At 37.0% G+C, this 22,399-nt stretch overlaps 1 protein-coding gene across 1 annotated transcript; it reads left to right on the top strand.

Moving 5' to 3' along the window:
* Positions 1 to 2,361: 2,361 nt before the first annotated feature.
* CHRD (chordin) lies at positions 2,362 to 20,258 on the top strand. The gene is given in 25 exon segments (XM_053709062.1): positions 2,362 to 2,723; positions 4,233 to 4,336; positions 4,892 to 5,018; positions 5,250 to 5,384; positions 6,807 to 6,927; positions 7,728 to 7,824; positions 7,912 to 8,053; positions 8,383 to 8,520; positions 8,742 to 8,818; positions 8,930 to 9,077; positions 9,222 to 9,328; positions 9,537 to 9,653; positions 10,441 to 10,597; positions 11,006 to 11,247; positions 11,695 to 11,808; positions 14,645 to 14,857; positions 15,242 to 15,335; positions 15,722 to 15,778; positions 16,010 to 16,113; positions 16,199 to 16,301; positions 17,403 to 17,557; positions 19,238 to 19,261; positions 19,264 to 19,330; positions 19,961 to 19,983; positions 19,985 to 20,258. Coding segments are annotated over 25 exon segments (2,835 nt in total). The 5' UTR covers positions 2,362 to 2,596; the 3' UTR covers positions 20,027 to 20,258.
* Positions 20,259 to 22,399: the final 2,141 nt, after the last annotated feature.

The raw sequence follows: 22,399 nt of genomic DNA, 5'->3' as shown, positions 1-22,399 counted from the left end.
ACATATAAAGGAACACTGAATAACAATAGAAGTTATTAGAAGTTTTAACCCTGTCAATCCCAGACTAAAGGCAACTATGCCACACTGTATATTCAGTTGTGAGTTCCACTGACTCATATACTGTATGGCTACAGGTACCTAATATTTTGGTGTAGCCATTTTGCCAGTACATTTTGAAGTGACTGTAGAATAAAATGGAAGTTGACTTACCATACAACAGTAGAAAATAGAATGTAAGCTTTATTGTTAAACTGTACAGAGTATACCAGGCCTTGAGTCATAACATGCCTTGCATACACTATATGTAGCCAGAAGAAAGCCCCTAAACACCCCAAAATGGTTTGGTGTTGCTAGTAACAAAAATATTAGCTATCAAATGTTATATTTTATATAATCCAGTTTATCCAATTTTTCCTTCTTCACTCAAACTTTTTAATATATGTATAGCACTGATGTAATGAGCATATTTATATATATATTTATGTCAGCATTAACTATTTATACATGTATTCAATTTGGTGAATTTCTGATGCTGCCCTACTGCCTGCTTTATATATTGATTTGCTATTATAATGTTTTCCTTTTCTTTTTTTTATTAAAACAAAAAAAATATGTTGTTAGCAGAAGTATTTTTCCACATTTTATAAATAATGTTTAAATACTCAAATGAACTGATTTTACGCAACCCTTCTAAGAGATGTCTCTGTACAATTTATTGTGTACAAGTGTGTTTGATATTGTGTAACACTGGAACAATCTTACACCTGCCCTGTGCAAATGTGCCATTTTATATCAGCACAGATCAGTGAAAGTGTGACTGTAAGTGTATTGCATGAATGAGTGTGATTGTTATGTCTGAGTGTTTTACATATACTAAAAAATCAAAACAAACCATAAGTGCTTACACATTGTTTTATAATGCTGATAACATAAAACTTGCTTAATCCATTCTGCTAAAGTTTCAAGTGAGCTAGTATAAGAGAAATACAGGGAGAGGTTACATTGAGCAATAGGAGTTGTATTATGTAAAATATGCAAAAAATGTCCTATTCCACACAATGAAACAAAAACAATGTGAGGAGGAAATCTGCCCTTAATGTGCAGTAAGGATTTCTCCTCTATACAAGCTATTTATGCTTTTGAAAATTATACTAATAACTGATCAAAGGTGTGTGCTTTATGGTATATGAAGAAATTGTTATATTAAAAAAGGAGATAAAACAATAAGATATAAAATAATAAGGAGAGTAAAATTAAGGCGTATATGAATGATTAGGAGGAGACATGGGAGCAATAGAATGAATTATAAAGAGATAAATTATGAGAAACGTTATATGGAGCAATAAGAAGGTTTAGAGGGAGGGGTTATATGAAACAATATGATAAGTTAGAAATAGGTTATATAGATCAATAGGAGACAATAATGAGAGATCCCCAAAGCAGCACATTGTTAAATAAGTTAATTTTTTATATAATACAAAGTAAACACCTATGTATCCAATGTTATTCTGGCATTTATAAGCAAGAAAGTAGTTGCATGTTACATCTATGCTCTCACTATATCCTATGTTTTATAGCATAGGATTATTTCTATTGATTACAGCGTCGTTGCTCATTATCGGATGAATTCCAATTTTATTCTTCATACCAGTTATAAAAAAAATACTGTTAACTTCGTATTATATAATACAACTAGAAAATCTACAACTTTAAAATTCATGAAATCCCTTCAAATGCCATGGAGATGTTTACAGTAAAGTATATTTATAAAAAAAATTATATTATTATGGATTTTCCATTATTTATATTATGTTTATCTACTTTTATCTGTCTCCCCATTTCCAGTTAATTTAAACTATTTTTTTGTTTTTAAACCTGGTACTTTAAAGACATATTAATTTGGGCCTTAGGCCATTCCTTCCATTATATTAGCTGTTTTTCTTCTTGTATATTGTTCTGATCTTACATTCTCATATACTTCAATACTTTGCTAACAGTTTTTAGTGTTTACATATTTCTGTAACTGTCTATATAGGTAATTCTGTTATAAAGAATCCCTGCTCATCCTCTCCTCAGCTCTCTGTGTATCCTTCCCTCTCCCCCTCTCTGCTCATCCTCTCCCCTCTCTCCTGGGTGGGTCCAGGCTGAGTCAGGATGCTGTGTCTGAGTGTGTGGATTTGGGGGGGAGCCGGGAGCTCCCGCTGCTCCCCGCTGGGCTTTTCAATGTTGTTAACAGTTACTTTCCTCGGGCAGAGACCCCGCTGAGCGGCTCATCATCTCTCAGAGTGAGTGCAATATACTTCGGCAAGACTGTGGATGGGCAGGGGGGGGGGGGGCTTGTTTGCCTGCTGTGCCCCCGCCTATAAATCCTGCGCTTATCTCACCAAACTATTAGAAGATACACGAGCACAGGATAGGACTGAGCCCCTTATGCACTGGCAGAGAGAGTGGGCAGCGTGAAAGGGGCACGAGGAGTGTGACAGGAGAAAGGTCACAGAGTGTGGGTGTCCTGTGATAGAATACTTTTATTGGCACTATAGACTTCAGACGGGCTGCAGGGTCCCTCCTGACATCCCCTATATTGGATCGAGATAAAATGGAAGTGTTATGTACTTTCCTCTCTCTTTTGACCCTTTGGACTCTGAATGTTGATGCTTCACGTCCCAAAGTGTTGCTTCCTATCCAGCCCGAGCAGGAGCCCCAGACATCCAAGGCACAGCCAGGTAAGAGACCCGTGGATGTAACGTGATATTTTTCACGTACGTTTACATTATATTATATGCATCCTTTTTAGCCAATCTCATTCACTGAGCGCACATTTAGTTCTGTCATAGTGAGGGGTCATACAGGTAGCTGCTGGAACTGATTAATCTGATGGGAGAACAGTCATGAGGGGAAGTTTCTCCTATCAGTAGTATCTGTGCTGTCTAGTTACATGCTTAGGTCTGTACACATCACCTGGGTCTTTGATGTCTCTATGTCAGTGGCTTTTGAGGGAAATAGAATATTTTATAGAGTCACAATAATAAAGATCTGGGGCAGATAATAGTGTTTGATATTTGAGGCGCAGCGTTATTTAGTGGTTATAAAGGGACACAGCTGAGAGGTGCACCATGTTGCACTTTAGTGATCAGCTGTTTAGGCTAAGGCATCTTGTTGTCTGTCCCGCACCAGTCAGGTATTGGTCCTGAGTCTCTGAGGGCGGGATGTTTCCCTGGTTTACTGAGGTAACGTACACTGCAAGCAGTAGAGAGGTTTTTGGCGAGTAGCTGAGGTCTGAGATCTCGGGGAATGTTGTGTCACAGTAATCGCTCCCATAGGAAGACATTTGCTTATTAGTTGCTATGAGGGAATGTTTATGTAACTCAGCCCATTACACAGAACGCTCCAGCTGCCAGAGTTCTACACGCGCTCCCTCGGTCCCACTCGGATATTTGGTGATTGCAGCACAAAACTGCACTCTGTGTTTCCTATAATAGCTGACAATCAGTGACACAGTAACATTCCTGCATAACCACATCAGAGCTGACACCTGGGGTAGTTAGAGCCTTGTGCTGTGCGTTAACACACGACATGGTGCTGTTACTTTTTGGAGGAAACTCAAGCATGTCACGGTTATTACAGTGCAGTTATATCCTACATACTGCTCTGCCTGACCCCACGCCCTGTCCTGCGCGGCACAGCACGGGTTAGCAAGAGCTGTTTGTGGGATGCATTTGGAGCAATATTGTGTTTTCCGTCTGGTTACGGTACCTCAGAGGCAGCGTCTGGCTCCGGCATCCTCTGCTCACACCCCCCGAGTTCTTGCCAGGAATCAGCACACAAGGCAACCGCCAACAGCTGCACCAGCCTCCAGACTATATATTCCACAAATGACAGGCACAAGTGAGCATTGTGGTGTGGTAATAACATTCATGTACCGGGGTACTGTCACTCTACAGGTGGGGTCTAGACGTGTGCATTATACATCAGCCAGTCCCTTGTCCCTGTGGGGTTCAGTCACCTGTGCTATGGGGTTCACTGGTGCAGTAGTGCTGGCTGCAGTGTAGGCCAGTTTAATCTCTCATGTTTTGCATAGACACTTGTACTATGACAATCACCTATGAATTGGGGTTCAGTCACCTGTGAGGGGAAATTAAGTAGGTTAATTCATTTTGCATTTCAGTCAGTGACAGACTTTATTGTATCCTTATTTCAATTCTGAAAATACATTTTCCCTTTTTGTGTTTTAGGTTGTACATTTGGGGGGAAATTTTACTCCCTGGAGGATTCTTGGCATCCAGATCTTGGAGAACCCTTTGGAATCATGCACTGTGTTCTGTGCTACTGTGAACCGGTAAGGAAGAGGGTAGCAGGTGTTCATTTTAGGCCTGTTCTTCCTCCACTTGTGAATACTTATAGTATTTCTTCATGAAAACATAGGGACATTATATGAGTATATACACAAATGGGAAGTAAAGACCCAAAGTAAATTCAGTGAATTAGAAATCAGACTGACCTGTACACGAATTTGCTGGACATTATCAGGCAGTGATCTACTGAGAGGAAGTTTCTTGTTTTGTGTATTGGAAGTTTTTGTGTCTCAGCTTGTACTTCTCAATTAGAGGGTAATTAGTAAGTGTTAATAGTGATTTTCATGCAGGCATTAGCAGCTCATTATTCCATTGTTAATGATAGGATGCTCAGAAAAGACTTTGTTCAATTAGTGCTTCCTCCAGGGCAAAAACAGAAAAAGAATGTTTTCACTCTCATCTAACCCCTCACCTGTCTAACAACTCGCTTTTTCCTCTCCTATATGCTTTTAGTGCCCAAACTCTGATTATATTTGCCAAACCTAATATATTTTAAGAATACAATTAAATATTTTTTTATTTTTTTTTTGTAATTGCAGCAACGGACTCGGAGAGGAAAACCTTCTGGAAAAGTTAGTTGCAAAAATATAAAACATGACTGTCCACCACCCTCCTGCAGTAATCCCATACTACTGGCTGGTCACTGTTGTAAAACCTGCCCCAAAGGTAACACATTTCCACTGACCTGTTCCCTTCTCATCTTCCCTACTTGTTCTTTGTACTTTTCTCTCACTGGTTTAGTTTTCTGTAGTGCTTTTATTTTTCTGTAAAAAGCTTTGCTGTCTACTTTACTTTTCTATCCACTTCATCTGTGTTATTTTCCTCTACATTCCCCGCATTATAGTGACCTCTTCCCACCTTTTGTACATGTTTATTAATTGTGTCTTCTTGTTTCAGCTGCTCCTCCACCTGTGAAAAAGTCTGACTTTATTTTTGATGGCTTTGAATATTTTCAAGAGAAAGACAATGATCTTTACAATGATCGCTCTTATTTGAGTTCTGATGATGTTTCTACAGAGGAGAGTCGAACAGGTAAAAATACATAATTTCCGCTCCTCAAGTTAACCCAAACAAGTTTCCAGTTGCTGTTTACTAGGACGCATAATACAAATAACATACCTATATTGCACATCAACATAATCCACAAATTCCCTGAAGTATGCAGTCATTCACAACACTTATTTCAAAGGGACACTAAAGTCAAAATTAAACTTTCATGATTCAGGTAGAGCAAGCAATTTTAAGCAACTTTCTAATTTACTACTATTATCAAATTTTCTTCCTTCTCTTTGTATTTTTATTTGAAAAGCAGGAATGTAAAGTTTAAGAGCCGTCCCATTTTTGTTCAGAACCTGGGTTGCACTTGCTTATTGGTGGTTAAATGTAGCCACCAATCAGCAAGCGCTAGCCAGGATGATGAATCAAAAAATGGGTCAGCTCCTTAGCTTACATTCCTTTTTTAAATAAAGATAACAAGTGAACAAATAAAATTGATAATAGGAGTAAATTAGAAAGTTGCCTAAAATTGCTTGCTCTATCTGAATCATGAAAGAAAAAAATTAGGTTTAATATCCCTTTAATTTTTCATATTAAACGTGTGCTTAACCAAAGGCACAAACCATGACTACAATGTAAAACATTTCACCTAATCTAAAACACATTCTGCTGTAAAACTTGCTGTAAATAAAGTATTTTACCTTCAAACCAACAACGCAGATTTACATTCCAAATCCTGCATCAAAACATACATTTTAGATTCAGCTGAAGTCATTAAACCCATGGTCTTGCACTTTAAAACATGTTGTATAATTGATGATCTATTACATATCATGTTTTATTTCAAACTCAAGTCTAAATTTTTGCCTCTAAAATTTGCAGTATACTTTTTACCCCTTTACCAGTTATACCAAAAGTTACATTATATGTGACGTGCACATTCTCAGAAACATCATTTTTAATCACATGTCCAATAATGTAATATAATGATGACACGCACCTAAGCTAAAGTTTTCATATGCAAGTGATATCAAATGCCTTTGGCATCCCCACATTCTATACTCAGCATTGACAATGGGGTACTTTTGTTCCAATAGTTTCTTTTGTGAAACAAATATATATCATCTTATTATTAGAAACATCTTTGATGCAGCTTTTGTTTATTAGGCAATGGCTATAAATGCTGGGAGCCAAACCCACAAAGGGGACGTAGGGAATATGTCCCCAACATTAACTACTTCACTGCTTACTTAGTCAACTCTCACACATGGACTTAGATAAAAAGTACAGGTTGTTAAACATGCAAATAATGTATAAATAGAATTATTCTCATAATAATAATCATGTACAAAGTATTTCTTGTTTTTATTTTACACACACAGTGTACATTGATCTAATTTATTAATTTATGTGCATGGATTATTTACATTCAGTTTATGTGTTTCTTTGTTTTTCTAGCAGAATATGTTGCCCTACTCACAGCACCTAGTGATGTGTGGCCCCCAGTTACTAGCGGAGTTGCTAAAGCCAGATTCCACTTGCAACGCTCAAACTTGTATTTCTCCATCACCCACAAATGGTAGGAGCATTCATTTTGAATTTATACGTTGTCCTTTCTGAAAGCTCTTGTATATTTTTTAGTGAACATAATCCACTGTGTATCAGCCTCGCTCACATTATTTTCCCTTAAAGGACCACTAAATACAATAGAATTGAATAATTAACAAATGCACAATAAAATAAAATGTTATAGCACTCACATTTGAAATGAGCCGTAGAATTTTTTCTGACAAATTTTAAATTTAATCCAATGTTCCCTCCCCCTGAATCACGTGACAGCCATCAGACAATCACAAAATGCATATACGTCTATGAATATACTGTGCTTTTTTACACATGCTCAGTAGGAGCCGTAGCCTCAGAAAGTGTGCATATAAAAACATTGTGCACATTTTGATAAGGGAAAGTATCTTGGAAAGTTTTTTTTTAAATTGCATAATTTATCTGAATCATGAAACTTTAATTTTGACTTTAATGTCTGTTAACTGCAAAGGTCTGTATCTCATATTTCTGCAATCTGCCCCCTCCTCTAAAAAACAAATTCTGTATTTACATACTGTCTTTTCATCTCCCTCTTTTATTTTCTATATTTTTCCTCTGAATTGGCTCCTCCTTCTGTGCAAGTTTGTATACACTTTGCATTCAAATCAACAAATTCTCTTGCTTTAAAATAAATTACCTCTTGCCACTAGAATCCACGTCTCCTTCCTCCATTTCTGGTTCTTCTCTTTCCTTTATTCCAGCTCCTTTTCTGCATGTCCTACCTATGTAATTTACCTGCAATTTGTCTCCTTGCTGATTTGTATTTCTCTTTGACAGGATGGACAGACTTTCCCGGGTTCGTTTCTCAGACTCTGATGGTTCTGTGCTGTTTGAGCACCCAATACACAGAATGGGATCCCCAATGAGTGATACAGTAAGTCTAAGACACACCATCTTCTCAGTTTTCCCTTTGTGTTCCTTTTTTTTTTCTCAACTCCTTTTTTTTCTTTTTCTTTTCCAGATCTGTGGAATATGGCGGTCTCTTCCTCGCTCATCCCTGCGTCTCCTCCGCTTGGGTCACATTGTCATTTCCTTGGTGACTATGGCACGTTCTGAGTCTGAAATCTCTGGCAAGATCATTCGACACAAAGCTTTGTTTTCAGGTACGGGGGAGTTGGAGGAGATTAAAACCATATAATTTTTTGGAGGGTATAAGGATGGTAGATAAATATTTTTTGTGCAAGGGCTGGAACATTAATATTAAACTATAATAGGATATAATCAAATAAAATAGGATTTAAGCCATTAAAGAGTGGGCAAACTGGGGGAAATGTGTAGTATACAACAGACAGACTGTGTTTAAGATATTTATGGAACACGCTGGGAGATAGTAGATAAGCAATGATTTGTTGTTGGTGACTTGAGGATATTAGATATTTTGGAAAATTAAAGAAGTTATGGTTGTTTTACCTGCTACTTTTCTTTTCTACAGAAACATTTACAGCACTTCTCAGTCCAGAGACCCCTGAGGTGATATGGGCAGGGGGGCTTGCAATGCTCTCTCTTAGTGATGTGGATGACAACCTGCACTTTATCCTTATGTTCAGTGGGCTACGAGGAGGAGAAAGAGGTGATAATCTGGAAACAGTGTTGTTGTGGTTATTGTTTGTAAAACTAATTATCTTTGGTAATTATGTGGTGAAGAAAGGATGACTGGGAAGGGGACGGGGTGATTCAGGTACCTAGAACATTTGACTGTGAGAAACTAGGATTATGGTAAATAAAATGCCCAAAGGGTTATATACATATATATTTGCTTATGTCCTTTTATTGTCATTTAATCAATTTCAGCTCATATTCCAATGGTTGTGCAAGTCCTGCACCAGAATCATGTTATTCGTGAGCTTCATGCCAACATCTCTACTCAGGTGAGTTGCATGACATGATAGGAACTGATGTTCCTGATTAGTTGCCAGCAATATGTAATTATGCATATTCAACATGATTTGACTTCTCTATGCCTTCACATTTCACCACAGGACCCAGACTTTGCTGATTTTTTGCCAGACTTGTCCAGTCGAGAGATGTTCTGGTTAGCTCAGGGTCAGTTAGAGATAGTGGTACAGATGGATGGAAAGCAGGCTCATCGTCTTTCAGGCATCGTCACAGTCAGAAAGTCATGTGACAGTAAGTAATATACTTTATGGGAACTTGCAAGAATATCTTGTTTGTGAGACTAATGGAGCACACAATATTTCAATAATTCCCTTAATAACTTTGTGGTACTGGTTTTAGTCACACATTCATGTTTTCCTTTTTTTCTTTTTTTAGCATTGCAAAGTGTGCTTTCAGGGGGTGATGCTTTGTTTCCCACCAGGACTGGAGCAGTGGGTTCAGCAACTCTCATACTACACGAGAATGGAACCCTGGAGTATCAGGTACTATGTGTGGCAAATACCTTTTTGTACTATTCTACTGGATTAATGTAGCAATTAGGAATTTTACTGCTTTTACAGTGGTTGAGTAGCTTATAACTTAATATTGGTTCATAGAATATTTCTAAATGTCTTTGTCTAAAGAAATTCTGATATGTCATCTAATGGTTACTCATACTGTATTGATAATTCTCCTCCTTTATGTTTTCAGGTTCAGGTCGCTGGTACTATGAGTCCTGTAACAGCATTAACTTTAGAGACCAAACCTAGAAGAAAGACCAAACGCAATATTTTGCATGATCTGAGCAAGGACTATCATAGTGGCAAGGTAAAAGGGGGAAGACTGTGGAATGAAGAGAATTACAATAGGTGGGGGAGCAACATAGTTTGTAGAGCTGGAAGAACAGTTTGTACAGCTGGTAAAATAAAAGAGACATGTTTGTTACAGAGGGGTGGTATAGTTTGTACAGTGACACTAGATATTGTTTAATCAATGGGGTGGGATGTGGCTGCCATAAAAGGGTGAGAGCCTTTGGTCTGATTTTATTATAATATTATTGTTTTATCACAGTCTCTGATTTGGTAAAGCTACATTTTGTATTGATTGCCTTAATGACACACTGAGTCTACTGTTGTTTTCCCCAGAATATCTGCTTTTCTCCCATATGTAACCATTATCTAAGCCTGTACATCTCTCTGACCTTAACAAAACCACTTTTATTTCCTATTTTTAGTTCCTTTTTGATTTTCTATCCATATCATTTTTTCTTCATTTAGTTTTTACCCTTATACCTTCACATCCATTTCTTCTCACTCCTCTTTTTAGAACTCACTTCATCAATTTTGTGTCATTCTCTTTCCATTCCATTCCCTTATAACATTTCTGTTTCCATTTCCTGTCCCCCATCTTTTTTTTCTTAATTTTATTTTCATTCCTTCATGTCCATCTTTTTTATATAGTGCATTGAATAGCTGGTATGTCTATAGACAATGCAACTAGTGCACGAGTCTCCTCTTAATTAAAGGGCATTAATGGCTACTACTGGAAAAGTTAAAATATTAGGGATTCCCACCAGATAGTCAATAAGATTAATTGCTTTACATCTTGCTACTAGGCCTGGGGTATATGGGTGGACGCCAGTGCCCGAGATCTGCACATGTTGCTACAGAGTGAACTCTTCCTCAATGTGGCTACAAAGGATTTCCAGGAAGGGGAGCTGAGAGGACAGATTACACCCCTGCTCTACACTGGTCCATGGGCCAGATACCAGGGTGAGTTTTCAAATTGCACACATGAACAGTTTGGGATAATACTATTTGATTCTGCTTCCAAAAGCTCTTTAGTCCATCTGTTTTTGCTCCTCTATACCTCACTTTTCTTTTATTCTTTTTTTTTTTTACTCATTGTTTCTTCTCTCTTTTTTTTCTCCTCTCCCCCCTCCCTATCCAATTCTTCTTTTCCCTCCCTCCCTCATGTGCTTGCTCTGTAATTCTGGGAGGTCTTGCATTCTCTTTTTCTAAAACACAGGGAGGTGGTTCATGGCTCTAAGTCTCTATAGTTTAACCCTTTATATTGCAGCACATGGCAGGTCTTGTTTACAATGTCATGAATCATATCTGTGTATCAGAAGCAGCCCCTTTGATTTATCACCTGATACATATTTCCCTTTTTTTACACAGAGCTCCCTGTTCCCCTGGCTGGTCAGTTTGTGTCACCCCCATTAAGGACAGGATCAGCAGGTCATGCATGGGTTTCTCTGGATGAGCACTGCCATTTACACTATCAAATTGTGGTGACTGGTCTGGGCCGAGCAGAGGATGCTACACTAAATGCACATCTGCATGGCTTTGCTGAGCTAGGCGAGGTCAGTGAGACCTCCAGGGGACATAAGAGGCTGCTGAAAGGCTTTTATGGATCAGAGGTAAGAGACAAAAATCACAAAATTTTAAACTTTACTTTTTCTAATTATGGATTAGTCTTCCAGCAGGGATGGTTAAGTTTTATTGTGTGAAGATAATTTAAAACTGCATTGATTAAACATAAAAATATTCTAGATTTAAAAGCTGTCTGATGAATAGGTATTTTTCAATGCAGGTAAAAAAAGGATCTGTAAAAACTTTCATTATTCTCTCATACAAACTATATATGTGCATTAGAGGAATGCAAAGTATTTTAAATATGTTTGCATCTCTGTTTTACATTTTCCCCTTACTGACAAATATGTTTTCTGTTTTCCTTCCCCATTTACCACATTTTTCTCTTCCTTTTCTTACTCACTATTTCTGTCTTCCTTCTGCGTCTGTTTATTTTGCCCACTATTTCTTTCTTTCTCCTTCTTGCTCCGCTTTCTTTATCCCGTCCCCTTTAGGCACAGGGAAGTGTTAAGGACCTTGACCTTGAGTTACTTGGTCACCTAAGCCGAGGGACAGCATTTATTCAAGTGAGCACCAAACTGAATCCACGTGGCGAGATACGGGGACAGGTGAGCAAAATCATGATTCTCATTGGAGCCTTAGTTATTTGTATATATATATATATATATATATATATATATATATATATATATATATATATATATATATATATATATATATATAATATATATATATGCGTGTATCCTCATTTGGTGAGGAGCACTGCATGTCCATGTGATGTCTTCTATATGTGAATGTCTAAATTCCCCAAGGGGGGTTTCTAAACACTAGAGGTTATTAGTTCTGAGCTATCAGTTTGCTTTTCTCATATAAGAAAAAAGAAAAACTGATATATGAAGTAAATTTCTACTTATATACCTTGTTAAATACATTTGTAGGTTAACATATTTAGTTGTACTTTAAGCAACAGTTTAAAGCAAATGAATAAGGGCAGAGGCCACTAAGAGGTGGGTATGCTCAAAAAAAGTTTGCTTTTATGTACTATCTGTAAATACTACAGTAATGGTACATTAAAATGTAACTTAATTGAATTTTCAAATTTAAAGAGCAGCAAAAAATGGAAAGAGCTGCTTGTTGCTCCCACACACACTTAAACACACACCACTAGTGTAAGTATATAGAAAAATAATAAATTATGTTGTAACTAGTATGCTATTAGAATGTATTGCTAGAGAGAGAAAATATGCTAATGTATTTTTTAGACACCAACAAGTACTGTGTCTGTAAGTAACTGATCAATCGCTCAGCGTTAGCTATTAGCTTTGTTTTACAAATTTAAATCAACACTGTAAAAACACTTGCAGTGTTATCAATCCTAGCTGTACTAGGAGAGTACCGATTAGTGCACCCTTCTCTAACGGAAAATTATTTTCCAATATTTTATCTTTTTAAACTAGTTCAGCGAATAGTCCATATTAACAACAACTGGAGGGCAATTAAAATACAAAGAATCCCCTGACGCAGTCACGTTTCACACACGCTTCCTCAGAGGAATATGACTATTCGTTGAACTAGTTTAAAAAGATATAATATTGGAAAATAATTTTCCGTTAGAGAAGGGTGCACTAATCGGTACTCTCCTAGTACAGCTAGGATTGATAACACTGCAAGTGTTTTTACTGTGTTGATTTAAATTTGTAAAACAGAGCTAATAGCTAACGCTGAGCGATTGATCAGTTACTTACAGACACAGTACTTGTTGGTGTCTAAAAAATACATTAGCATATTTTCTCTCTCTAGCAATACATTCTAATAGCATACTAGTTACAACATCATTTATTATTTTTCTATATACTTACACTAGTGGTGTGTATTTAAGTGTGTGTGTGTGAGCAACAAGCAGCTCTTTCCATTTTTTGCTGCTCTTTTTAATTTGAAAATTCAATTAAAAGTTACAATTTAATGTACCATTACTGTAGTATTTACAGATAGTACATAAAAGCAAACTTTTTTTTGAGCATACCCACCTCTTAGTGGCCTCTGCCCTTTTTCATTTGCTTTCCTCATATGTTGTGACACAGGAGCACAACACAGAAGGAAAATAAATTGCATAAGTTTATAACTCACGACTCTTTAAATCATACATCAATCACTTGTTTGCAGAGGAGTAACTAGAAACCACAGGGTCCAGGTGCTAGAATCTAAGAAGGGCCCCCCACCCCCCAAAAAAAACGAATTTGATAAAAAAAAAAAAAATTCTACATTTAAAGGGACAGTCAAGTATAAATTAAATTTTCATTATTCAGATAGGACTTTTAATTTTAATTGACTTTCCAATTTACTTTTATCATCAAATTTGCTTTTTTCTCTTGGTATTCTTAGTTTAAACTAAACATAGATAGGCTCATATGCTAATTTCTAAACCTTTGAGGGCTGCCTCTTATCACATTCTTTTTAAATCTCTTTTCAACACAAAGAGACAGAAAGTACACGTGGGCCATATAGATAACACTGTGTTCAGGCACAGAAAGTTATTAAAGATCTAGCATAATACAATGCTAAATTTAAGACAATAGATAATAAACAGTCACAGTCATGTGATCAGGGGGCTGGAAGAAGGTTCCTAGATACAAGGTAATCACAAAGGTAAAAAGTACATTAATATAATTGTGTTGGTTATGCAAAACTGGGGAATGGGTAATAGAGGGATTATCTATCTTTTAAAACAATAACAATTCTATGGTTGACTGTCCCTTTAACACAGAAAAAAAAAATGTGAATCAGATTACATGTCTGCAAAAGGAGGTACCCTGTGCCCATAGTCTGTGAGATGGTCTGACCCCGTATTACTGTATATAGTGACCCTGTTTAACCCACCAGTACTGTATATAGTGAGTCAGTGTCACAGTCTGTAATCTGCCGGTGAGATGGCTGGCCTGACCCTACCCGCCCCAGTACTTAATAAAGTGACCACAGTAGTCAGTGACATGGTCAAGCCCCCCCCGTACTTTATATAGTGGTACTGTATAGTGACACTGTTTACCGTCCCCCCCATGCTGTAGTAACAAGGTCTGTAATTTGCTGGTTCCACAAACATATATATACACACACACAGACACACACATACATACATGCATAAATAAACACACAGTCACATACATACATACACACATACACACACATACACGCCAATGGGTAAAACAGAAACACTAACCCCTGTAGTCAGAGACACTGAAGCATCATGTCACATTCGCATGATATCAGTGCAGTGTAAAAAAAAAAAAAAAATTTTTGAAGCTGGGCCCCCACCCTTGGGGGCCCAGTCACAATTGCGACCTCTGCACCACCTGTAGTTTCGCTCTTGTTCTTTTGTAAAAAAACAAACCTCCATTTTACACTCTCCATGAAATGATCATGTTCTCTTTCCTCTTCCTTGTTATGCAGGTGCATATCCCAAACACCTGTGAGTCTGGTGGGGTGTCACTGTCTCCAGAGGACCCTGAGTACGAGTATGAGATATATGAAGAAGGTCGTCAGCGTGACCCAGATGATCTAAAAAAAGATCCCAGGGCCTGCTACTTTGAGGGACAACTAAGGGCCCATGGGGCCCGATGGGCTCCTGACTATGACAAAAAATGTTCTGTTTGCAGCTGCCAGGTAGAGACAATGCTTAAAACACTAATATTTATGTGAAGCATTTACTTATATTTATTAAAACACACAAGGTCTTCAAAGAAAGACCTTAAGTGGGCATACAAGACTATGCCGTCAGCTAGACTTTAAGTTATCCAGTATCCAGCTAATGCTCAGAATTTGTTTCCATTAAAAGTATAAAAGCCGTTGTCTATTTCTACTGTATCTTGTATAACTATTTATAAGTGCTGTGTACAAAGTGCCACTTCTTCGTGTACTTAAGTAAGCAATACAGAATGTAGTAGCTCCTTACAAATAAATTATAATAACCACTGAACACACATTTACCTTGCTCAGTAACCCTCTTTACTGTTTTCTGTCTGCTAACTCTGTACTTCTGTATTCTAGAAGCGCACTGTAATCTGTGACCCCATTATGTGTCCATCCTTGAACTGCACCCAGCAAGTTCAATTGTCCGATCAGTGCTGTCCTATTTGTGAAGGTAAGGAACAATATATCACATCTACAAGAATCCTGAGGAACCATTTTTTACTTGTTGTATAGGGTAACAGATCAGATGTAGTTTGTTAGGTAAAGGGTACATATTTCCAAAGATGGCTGATTAGATTGAACACAGACTGGGCCTCTTGTTCCTAGGGTCAGGGAACTCGAGGACTAAAATGCCACTGGCAGGTGTACAGAATGTTATTGTTGTTTCCATCGCTTTTTAAAACTAGGATGGAAAACAGTTGCTCGATATTTATCATTACATCAAATACCTGTGTTAATTGTTTTTTCCATATGATATGGTAGCACTATGGAGCATGTGTATATCTCCCTATCTTTGCCCATACCCCATTTCTAACAATATGTATTTTGTTTTTACAGAAAAGAAAGAAATCAAAGAGCTGAAGAAACCAGAGAGAATTAGAGTGGCAAATGAAGGTTGGTTTATTTCTGCTCTGTACACAACACTTTCCTCTGTAAATTCAGGCCTATGTTCTCCTTTCAGATACTTTTGCTCCACACGCTGCCCTAACTATGCATATTACATCCTACTTCCTTCCACTTGCCAGCACCTAATTCCAGGACTGTGTATGCCCCCCATTGAAGCACTTATGGTTATACTACATTTAAAATGCTGGTTTTCATAACCACATACTTCTTCTGTTTCAGGCTGCTACTTTGATGGTGACCGCTCTTGGAAAGCTGCTGGCACACGCTGGCATCCTGTGGTGCCACCATTTGGGTTGATTAAGTGTGCAATTTGCACTTGCAAGGTGAGTGTTCTTTATCTAAGCACTGATTCTTTCCAAATACTCCCCTCTGTCATGTTTCCAATGACATCTCATTTCCTTCCACCAGGGCTCAACAGGGGAAGTACACTGTGAGAAAGTGACCTGCCCTAGGCTTTCCTGTACTAATCCCGTCCGTGCTAACCCATCAGATTGCTGCAAACAATGCCCAGGTATGTGCTGCCTAACTATTCCTCAAGATATATTTTTATATGTTATGCATTCATAGTTTAATGAGTTGGGTTTTGCATGTGGTTAGGTGATACTGCCAATAAAATATTATATGGAAAACAAGTGCATGGTCTTATAATATTGGCCTAAAATAAAAGTGAAAGAACAGTGACATGGTATGTATGAAGAAAGTTTAAAATAATAATTTAATTTCATAAGTAGTGTAAACAGTTATTTATTTTATGTCACAAAAATCTGAATATTTATAGGTACACTAACACTGCACTGCTGCACAGATGTGTGTGACCCAATTATATCATGTATGTACGCTCACATATACAAATATTTTATACAAGACTTGTATAAACTGATATATGAATTTGTGCATACAAAATTTGTCTTTCAATGTGGTAAAGCATTTTTGCCAAAAATACAGAGATGGCTGCGCACATTCAAAATATGCTTAAATGCAGAATTGTACTTTCAAAAGGAGAGCTTCTAATTAACAACACACACAAATGGGCATGCAGTATATACCCCTCATATAAACCTTTCAAAGGTCAGTTAATTTTTTTCCTTTAGCAAAAATGCCTCAATATATTTAACAAATTCAACCAATTGGATTTTTTGATACACAATTCTTAGCATTTTTGTCAAACATAATGTTAACACATGTTTGTTTTTTGCACATTGGGAACAAATATATAGAACAGTTTGTTTTTTAAAAAAAATCGATTTCCCTAAACTGACTAAAGCCAAAAGGACAATATATTTGTGTGTGTGTGTGTGGGTATCTTTACTGGCTCTGCACTTTAACCCCATGCTGTGTTTTACAAGCTGTTATAACAGCGAGCAGAAGCATGAAGAGATCTATGTTAAATGAATGGAATCTGAAAGTGACAGTATTGTGAGAGCACTGATTTGCATGCCCCCTGCCTAGATCCTCTTGCTGCATTAGAAATGTGTGTTTTGCATTTTTGGGGCAGGAGCAGACTTTCTTTTTTTTTTTTTTTGTACTTCTCTAACTTTTTTTTTTATAGTTGCCAGACAGTATCCATTCTTCTCTTGTTGTAAATAACTATTAGATTTTTATTATATTATAGTGGAAGAGCGAAATCCCTTGGAGCTGGCAGACAGCATGCAATCAGATGGGCCACGATCCTGCAAGTTTGGGCGTCAATGGTACCCAAATAATGAAAAGTGGCACCCAACAGTTCCTCCTTTTGGAGAGATGAAATGTGTAACATGTGCTTGTGTGGTAAGTAGAAGGCTGAAGAGAGACACAAACAGTTACAATCAAATCTATGGAGTAAAAAGAAGACAGAAAAAGGAGAAATTAAAAGTGGGAGAGGCAACACATTGGCAGAGGATGTGGGTGAATTCTGCAGAATTCATAGGAAATAAAAGAAAGAGGATGAAGGTTGGGTAGAAGAGTTAGACATGAGAGGGAAGGCAGAGATTACATTATCAGATAAACTGTGAATAGATAAAGGTGACATCGAAAGAGAATGGAGGTGGGAGATAAGACAACAATCAAAACAAATTTGAGGTGATAGAGAAATAGTAACCTCAAATTATACTAAGTTAAGTAAGGTCATTAGGTCAGAGCAAGATGAACTTTCGTTACAAAGGGATCTGCAAAAATTAGAAGTATGGGCAGGTAAATGGAAAATTAGATTTAATATAGGAAAATGCAAGGTTCTACATTTTAGAAGTAAAAATAAGCAGGCAACGTATTATTTAAATGGGACAAGACTTAGCCAAACAGATGAGGAAAGGGATTTGGGATTAGTTATAGATAACAAGCTAAAGATGGGTGGACAATGCAGGCCAGTGGCTACAAAGGCTAATAAGATAGTAGCATGTATTAAAAAAAAGGCATTGATTCAAGGGAGGTAAGCATATTTCTGTCACTATATAAATCTCTGGTAAGACCTCACCTTGAGTATGGAGTGCAGTTCTGGGGACCCGATCGCAAAAAAGGATATTGCAGAACTAGAAAAAGTTCAGAGAAGGGCCACAAAGCTAATAAGAGGAATGGAGAATTTAAGCTATGAGGAGAGGCTAGCCAAACTGGGTCTGTTTTCTTTATAAAAAAGGCACTTGAGAGGTGACATGATTACTTTATAGAAATATATTCAAGCCCCATATACAGAGATGGCAGAAGCTCTGTTTATTCCAAGAAAATTGTTTGTGACAAGAGGTCACAATTTAAGGTTGGAGGAAAGGAGAATTAATCTCCTGCAACGGAAACTTTTTTTTTCACTGTGTAAGAGCAATAAAATTGTGGAACTCGTTACCAAAGGAGGTAGTGAATGCCAATACCCTAGATACATTTAAAAATTGTTTGGATACATATCTGTCTAGAAACAAAATTCATGGATATGATTGCTAGTATTAAAATGGGTCACCTTTTAGTGGGATTATTTCATCTTAACTGGAACTTTTTGTAAGTATTTTAGATTTGTGTAGGTTGAACTAGATGGACCTCAACTTCATCTACTATGTTACTGGAGTGAGGATGAAGTGTGCAGGGATGAGAATGTGACTGTGAGTCAAGAAAGTAAAGAGACAAGGGAAGAAAAATAAAAGTTGTGGGATAAGACAAATTCACCAAGACTGTAAAATTGTCTCTTGAGACAAACATCTGATATTCCTTTAGCGCATATGCCGGATTCACTAACGTAACGGAAAACTCCAAATCTTAGTAAATTAAAGTCAAAAGATAATACTCCCTGTACAGTTTTTTACATCCTTATTACAGAACATTAAGGTGGGTGAGACAGATAATTATGGGTATAGGTAATAACAAACATGAGAGGGACATGGAAATGAGAATGATGTAGTACAAGGTTGCATGGCAAGGAGATAAGCTGTGCTTACTATTGGTCTAGAATTTCTACGCACAATACTGACATAATGTGAATTTTGTTTACAGGAAGGAGTCACACAGTGCGCGACGTCAAGAAATGCTCAGTTACTGCCTGTGGTCCTAGTGGAAAACGTGACAAGTGCTGCACCAAGTGTAAAGGTGAGTGTTGCGACTTGTATGCCATATTATTTGTCAATTGTGCTCTCAGTGCAGAAGATTTCCCCAGTAACCTCTCCACTTACTCTCCAATCCAATTTCCAGTTTCCTACATTTTATTGTGTGTAACTCATTCACTAAGTATGGAGAGGTGTATATGCTTTATTGTTTTGTTCGGAGATGCTTGGTCTGTTTATGAGTTCTGCTCTACTATCTGTATTAGTGACTGATTATACACAACAAGCTCTAAGGCTACAGTTGTTTGAAAGTTGCATCTATTATCCGTTACTGTCTAACCTTTGAAAACTGTGGCAAGGCACAAGTTTCAGGTAAATCAAGAAAAATACGTACTTTACTGTAACTAAAGAGCAACACAATAAGAACAGTCTTTAGACCACTATCCATGAAGTTTCATCTAACATGTGTGTCATGTTTTATTTATGTGAATTCGGTAATGATACAAAAGTACAACAGATTTTATATATATAATATAATTTATATAAAATACACACAAGTTCTGGACAGCCTTTTCATTTTCAGTGCATTCTTACTTGCTTCCTTGTGTAATTCATTGCTGGGATGTGGGTTTTTTTTTGTTTTTTTTTTTTAATTGTTGCATATTTCCTCTAACAGATGACAGTCAAGATGAAGATGAAAAAGGCAAAGTCAGAAGAATCAAGAAGTGTGTGGAGTTACTAATATATTGCAGGACTGAGAGAAAGGAACCAGTGTGACTCTCACAAAATAATAAACTCACCAGGAGAACTTGGTGCACTGTGAAAGTCACAGCTTTGTGTGTGGTTACACAGCTCCCAGCTTCTATTGTTACTGTTGGACTGTAGGAAAATGGGAAGCATCAGCTGTCACATGGAGTCATAAACTTGACACTCGAGGATACATTTCTCAAAACTTTAAGCCAATATATCTACCAGAAACACTCACAATCCAGGCCTTACCAGGACTTTTAGGGTTAGCCTAGTTGTGCATCGCACTGCGGATATACAGAATATGGACAGACACAGCACACACGCTGTGGGACGTTCTGCAGGTTTGCAGACTGCACTTGTGCTATGCTCTGCAGGTATGGCTGCAACAACAGAAAGTATTCTGGCATAAGGGGAATTATGCTGACAAATATCTATTGAAGTTGATTGTTGGTAGGCTCTATATGTTTATATGCATATATGGTGCGTGTAAGTAATGAGTACATACACTTATATATGCCCCTGTGTTCTGTCACACAGTTTGGGGATTTTGTCTTTTTTTATTTATGATATTTTCAGTGGGTGCAGCCACTGTATTAATTATTGATGAAGGTGTATTTATTGAAATTTAATAAATTGCAGGAAGTGTTCCCATTACCTACGAGTCTATGTTTGGCACATTGGATTATGGGAGAACAGAAATATATGGATGTGGTACAAAAATATACAACATGACATTGATAAGACTAGGGAATATGGCTCAGAGGCACATTCATCATTTCAGATAAACACTTGGATAAAGGGACATACAACAAATATAAATAACATACACTGTTACATACATATGCTGTATACACTAACATTATGTACCACACACAGCATCATATATGGCTAGGGGTCATAATATCAGATTATAACCATGGAAATATTTGAGGTTTAGACTATGCTGGCTTTTTATATAGTAATAGCCCATATAAAAAACCTGGTGGTTAAACATAAGCTGCAGGGGTCACAATGTGGTTTTTCTTATTGTTTTTATGTCCTGTTTCGTCCGTCCTCCCGCCCTCAGCCCTAATCATTAGTTGCCAACAGCTGAACAAAAATACCCAAGAACACTTTTTTGGCAGCAGAGCGAAAGTATTGATCCTGCAAATGGTTCCTGTCTACAACAAAATACCCCATATTAATAACAACACTAACTCCATTTACAATTAAGCACAAACACACTTGTAACAAATATAAATTCACACACTTGCATCGTAAATATAAACACTCAAACAAATGACTAAAAAAAAACACATTATAAAACATAAATATGCACACACAACAAACACATAAATACAGCACTGACAAGATAAATAAATATGCCTTTAGTACATAGTCACATATTCCACATGCTGTTTAGCATTATTGTCTCTCCTCTCTGCTCAGACACATTTTTAAAATGCTGGACATAGAGAAGATGAAAAACCAGGATGTTTCAGAGAAAATAGGGGACCACTCTCAAACCACTCTGTGTTTTGGAAATCACAGAATCATTCCTAACTGGCTTGTTTCCAAACTCTCTGTGTAGATCTAATGTACTGTTTAGATTTGTGTGCATAGGTAGATTGAGAATATTTACCTTGGTAAAGAACTGTGCGGTCGAAAGTATGTTTCAGCATATAATTTATTGTGATATGTCTTTTACTTTTGCTTTAACTAAATATAATTGCTTACAGGCAGAGGTGAAGATCCCTCCATGAAAAAACAAAGCAATAAAAACCTATTTTCTTACAGTTTTTCATGTTTGCACAATACACGTGTAGGAAAACTTAATTCTTCTCTTCTACCGGTATTAATAGTTCAATTGGAGGTAAATGAAACAGCAGCACTTTTAATGCACTGAAATGTCACAGAAAGGAAAACACAAAAACCACCTGTATTGATTAAAAAAGGTTGTTACAAGCAAACTGTAACTGTTTTGAAGTGGGACAATGAGAAAGAACAGTCTGACTGCAAACTTACAGTGCCCCTAGTGGTCAGTCATTGTAGATACTGTATTTCATTTTCACAAAATTGTTGTGAAACATTTAGCAGCCACACTGCTGGCCAATTACATAAAACCCAGCTGAATTTGTATTACTGTTCCTAATATAATTAACACACAAACACTAACATATTTTTAGTTTGTTTTATTATTATTTATTCTTTGGACTTTAGAATTTTTTTATTGAAATAGTACATAAAGCCAGAAGGCATGGAAGGAATGCTCAACTGTCTAAATACTATAATGTAAATAAAAGTTTCAACATGAAGATCAAATATATAATATGGATTTTTTGTTATTCTTTTATGATTCCCAAGTTATTAATATCTTCTATAGCAG

This window comes from Bombina bombina, chromosome 4, assembly GCF_027579735.1.
Source record: "Bombina bombina isolate aBomBom1 chromosome 4, aBomBom1.pri, whole genome shotgun sequence".
Lineage (NCBI taxonomy): Eukaryota > Metazoa > Chordata > Amphibia > Anura > Bombinatoridae > Bombina > Bombina bombina.
The sequence above is the reverse complement of the archived record's forward strand: the minus strand, read 5'-3'. Positions and strand labels throughout refer to the sequence as shown.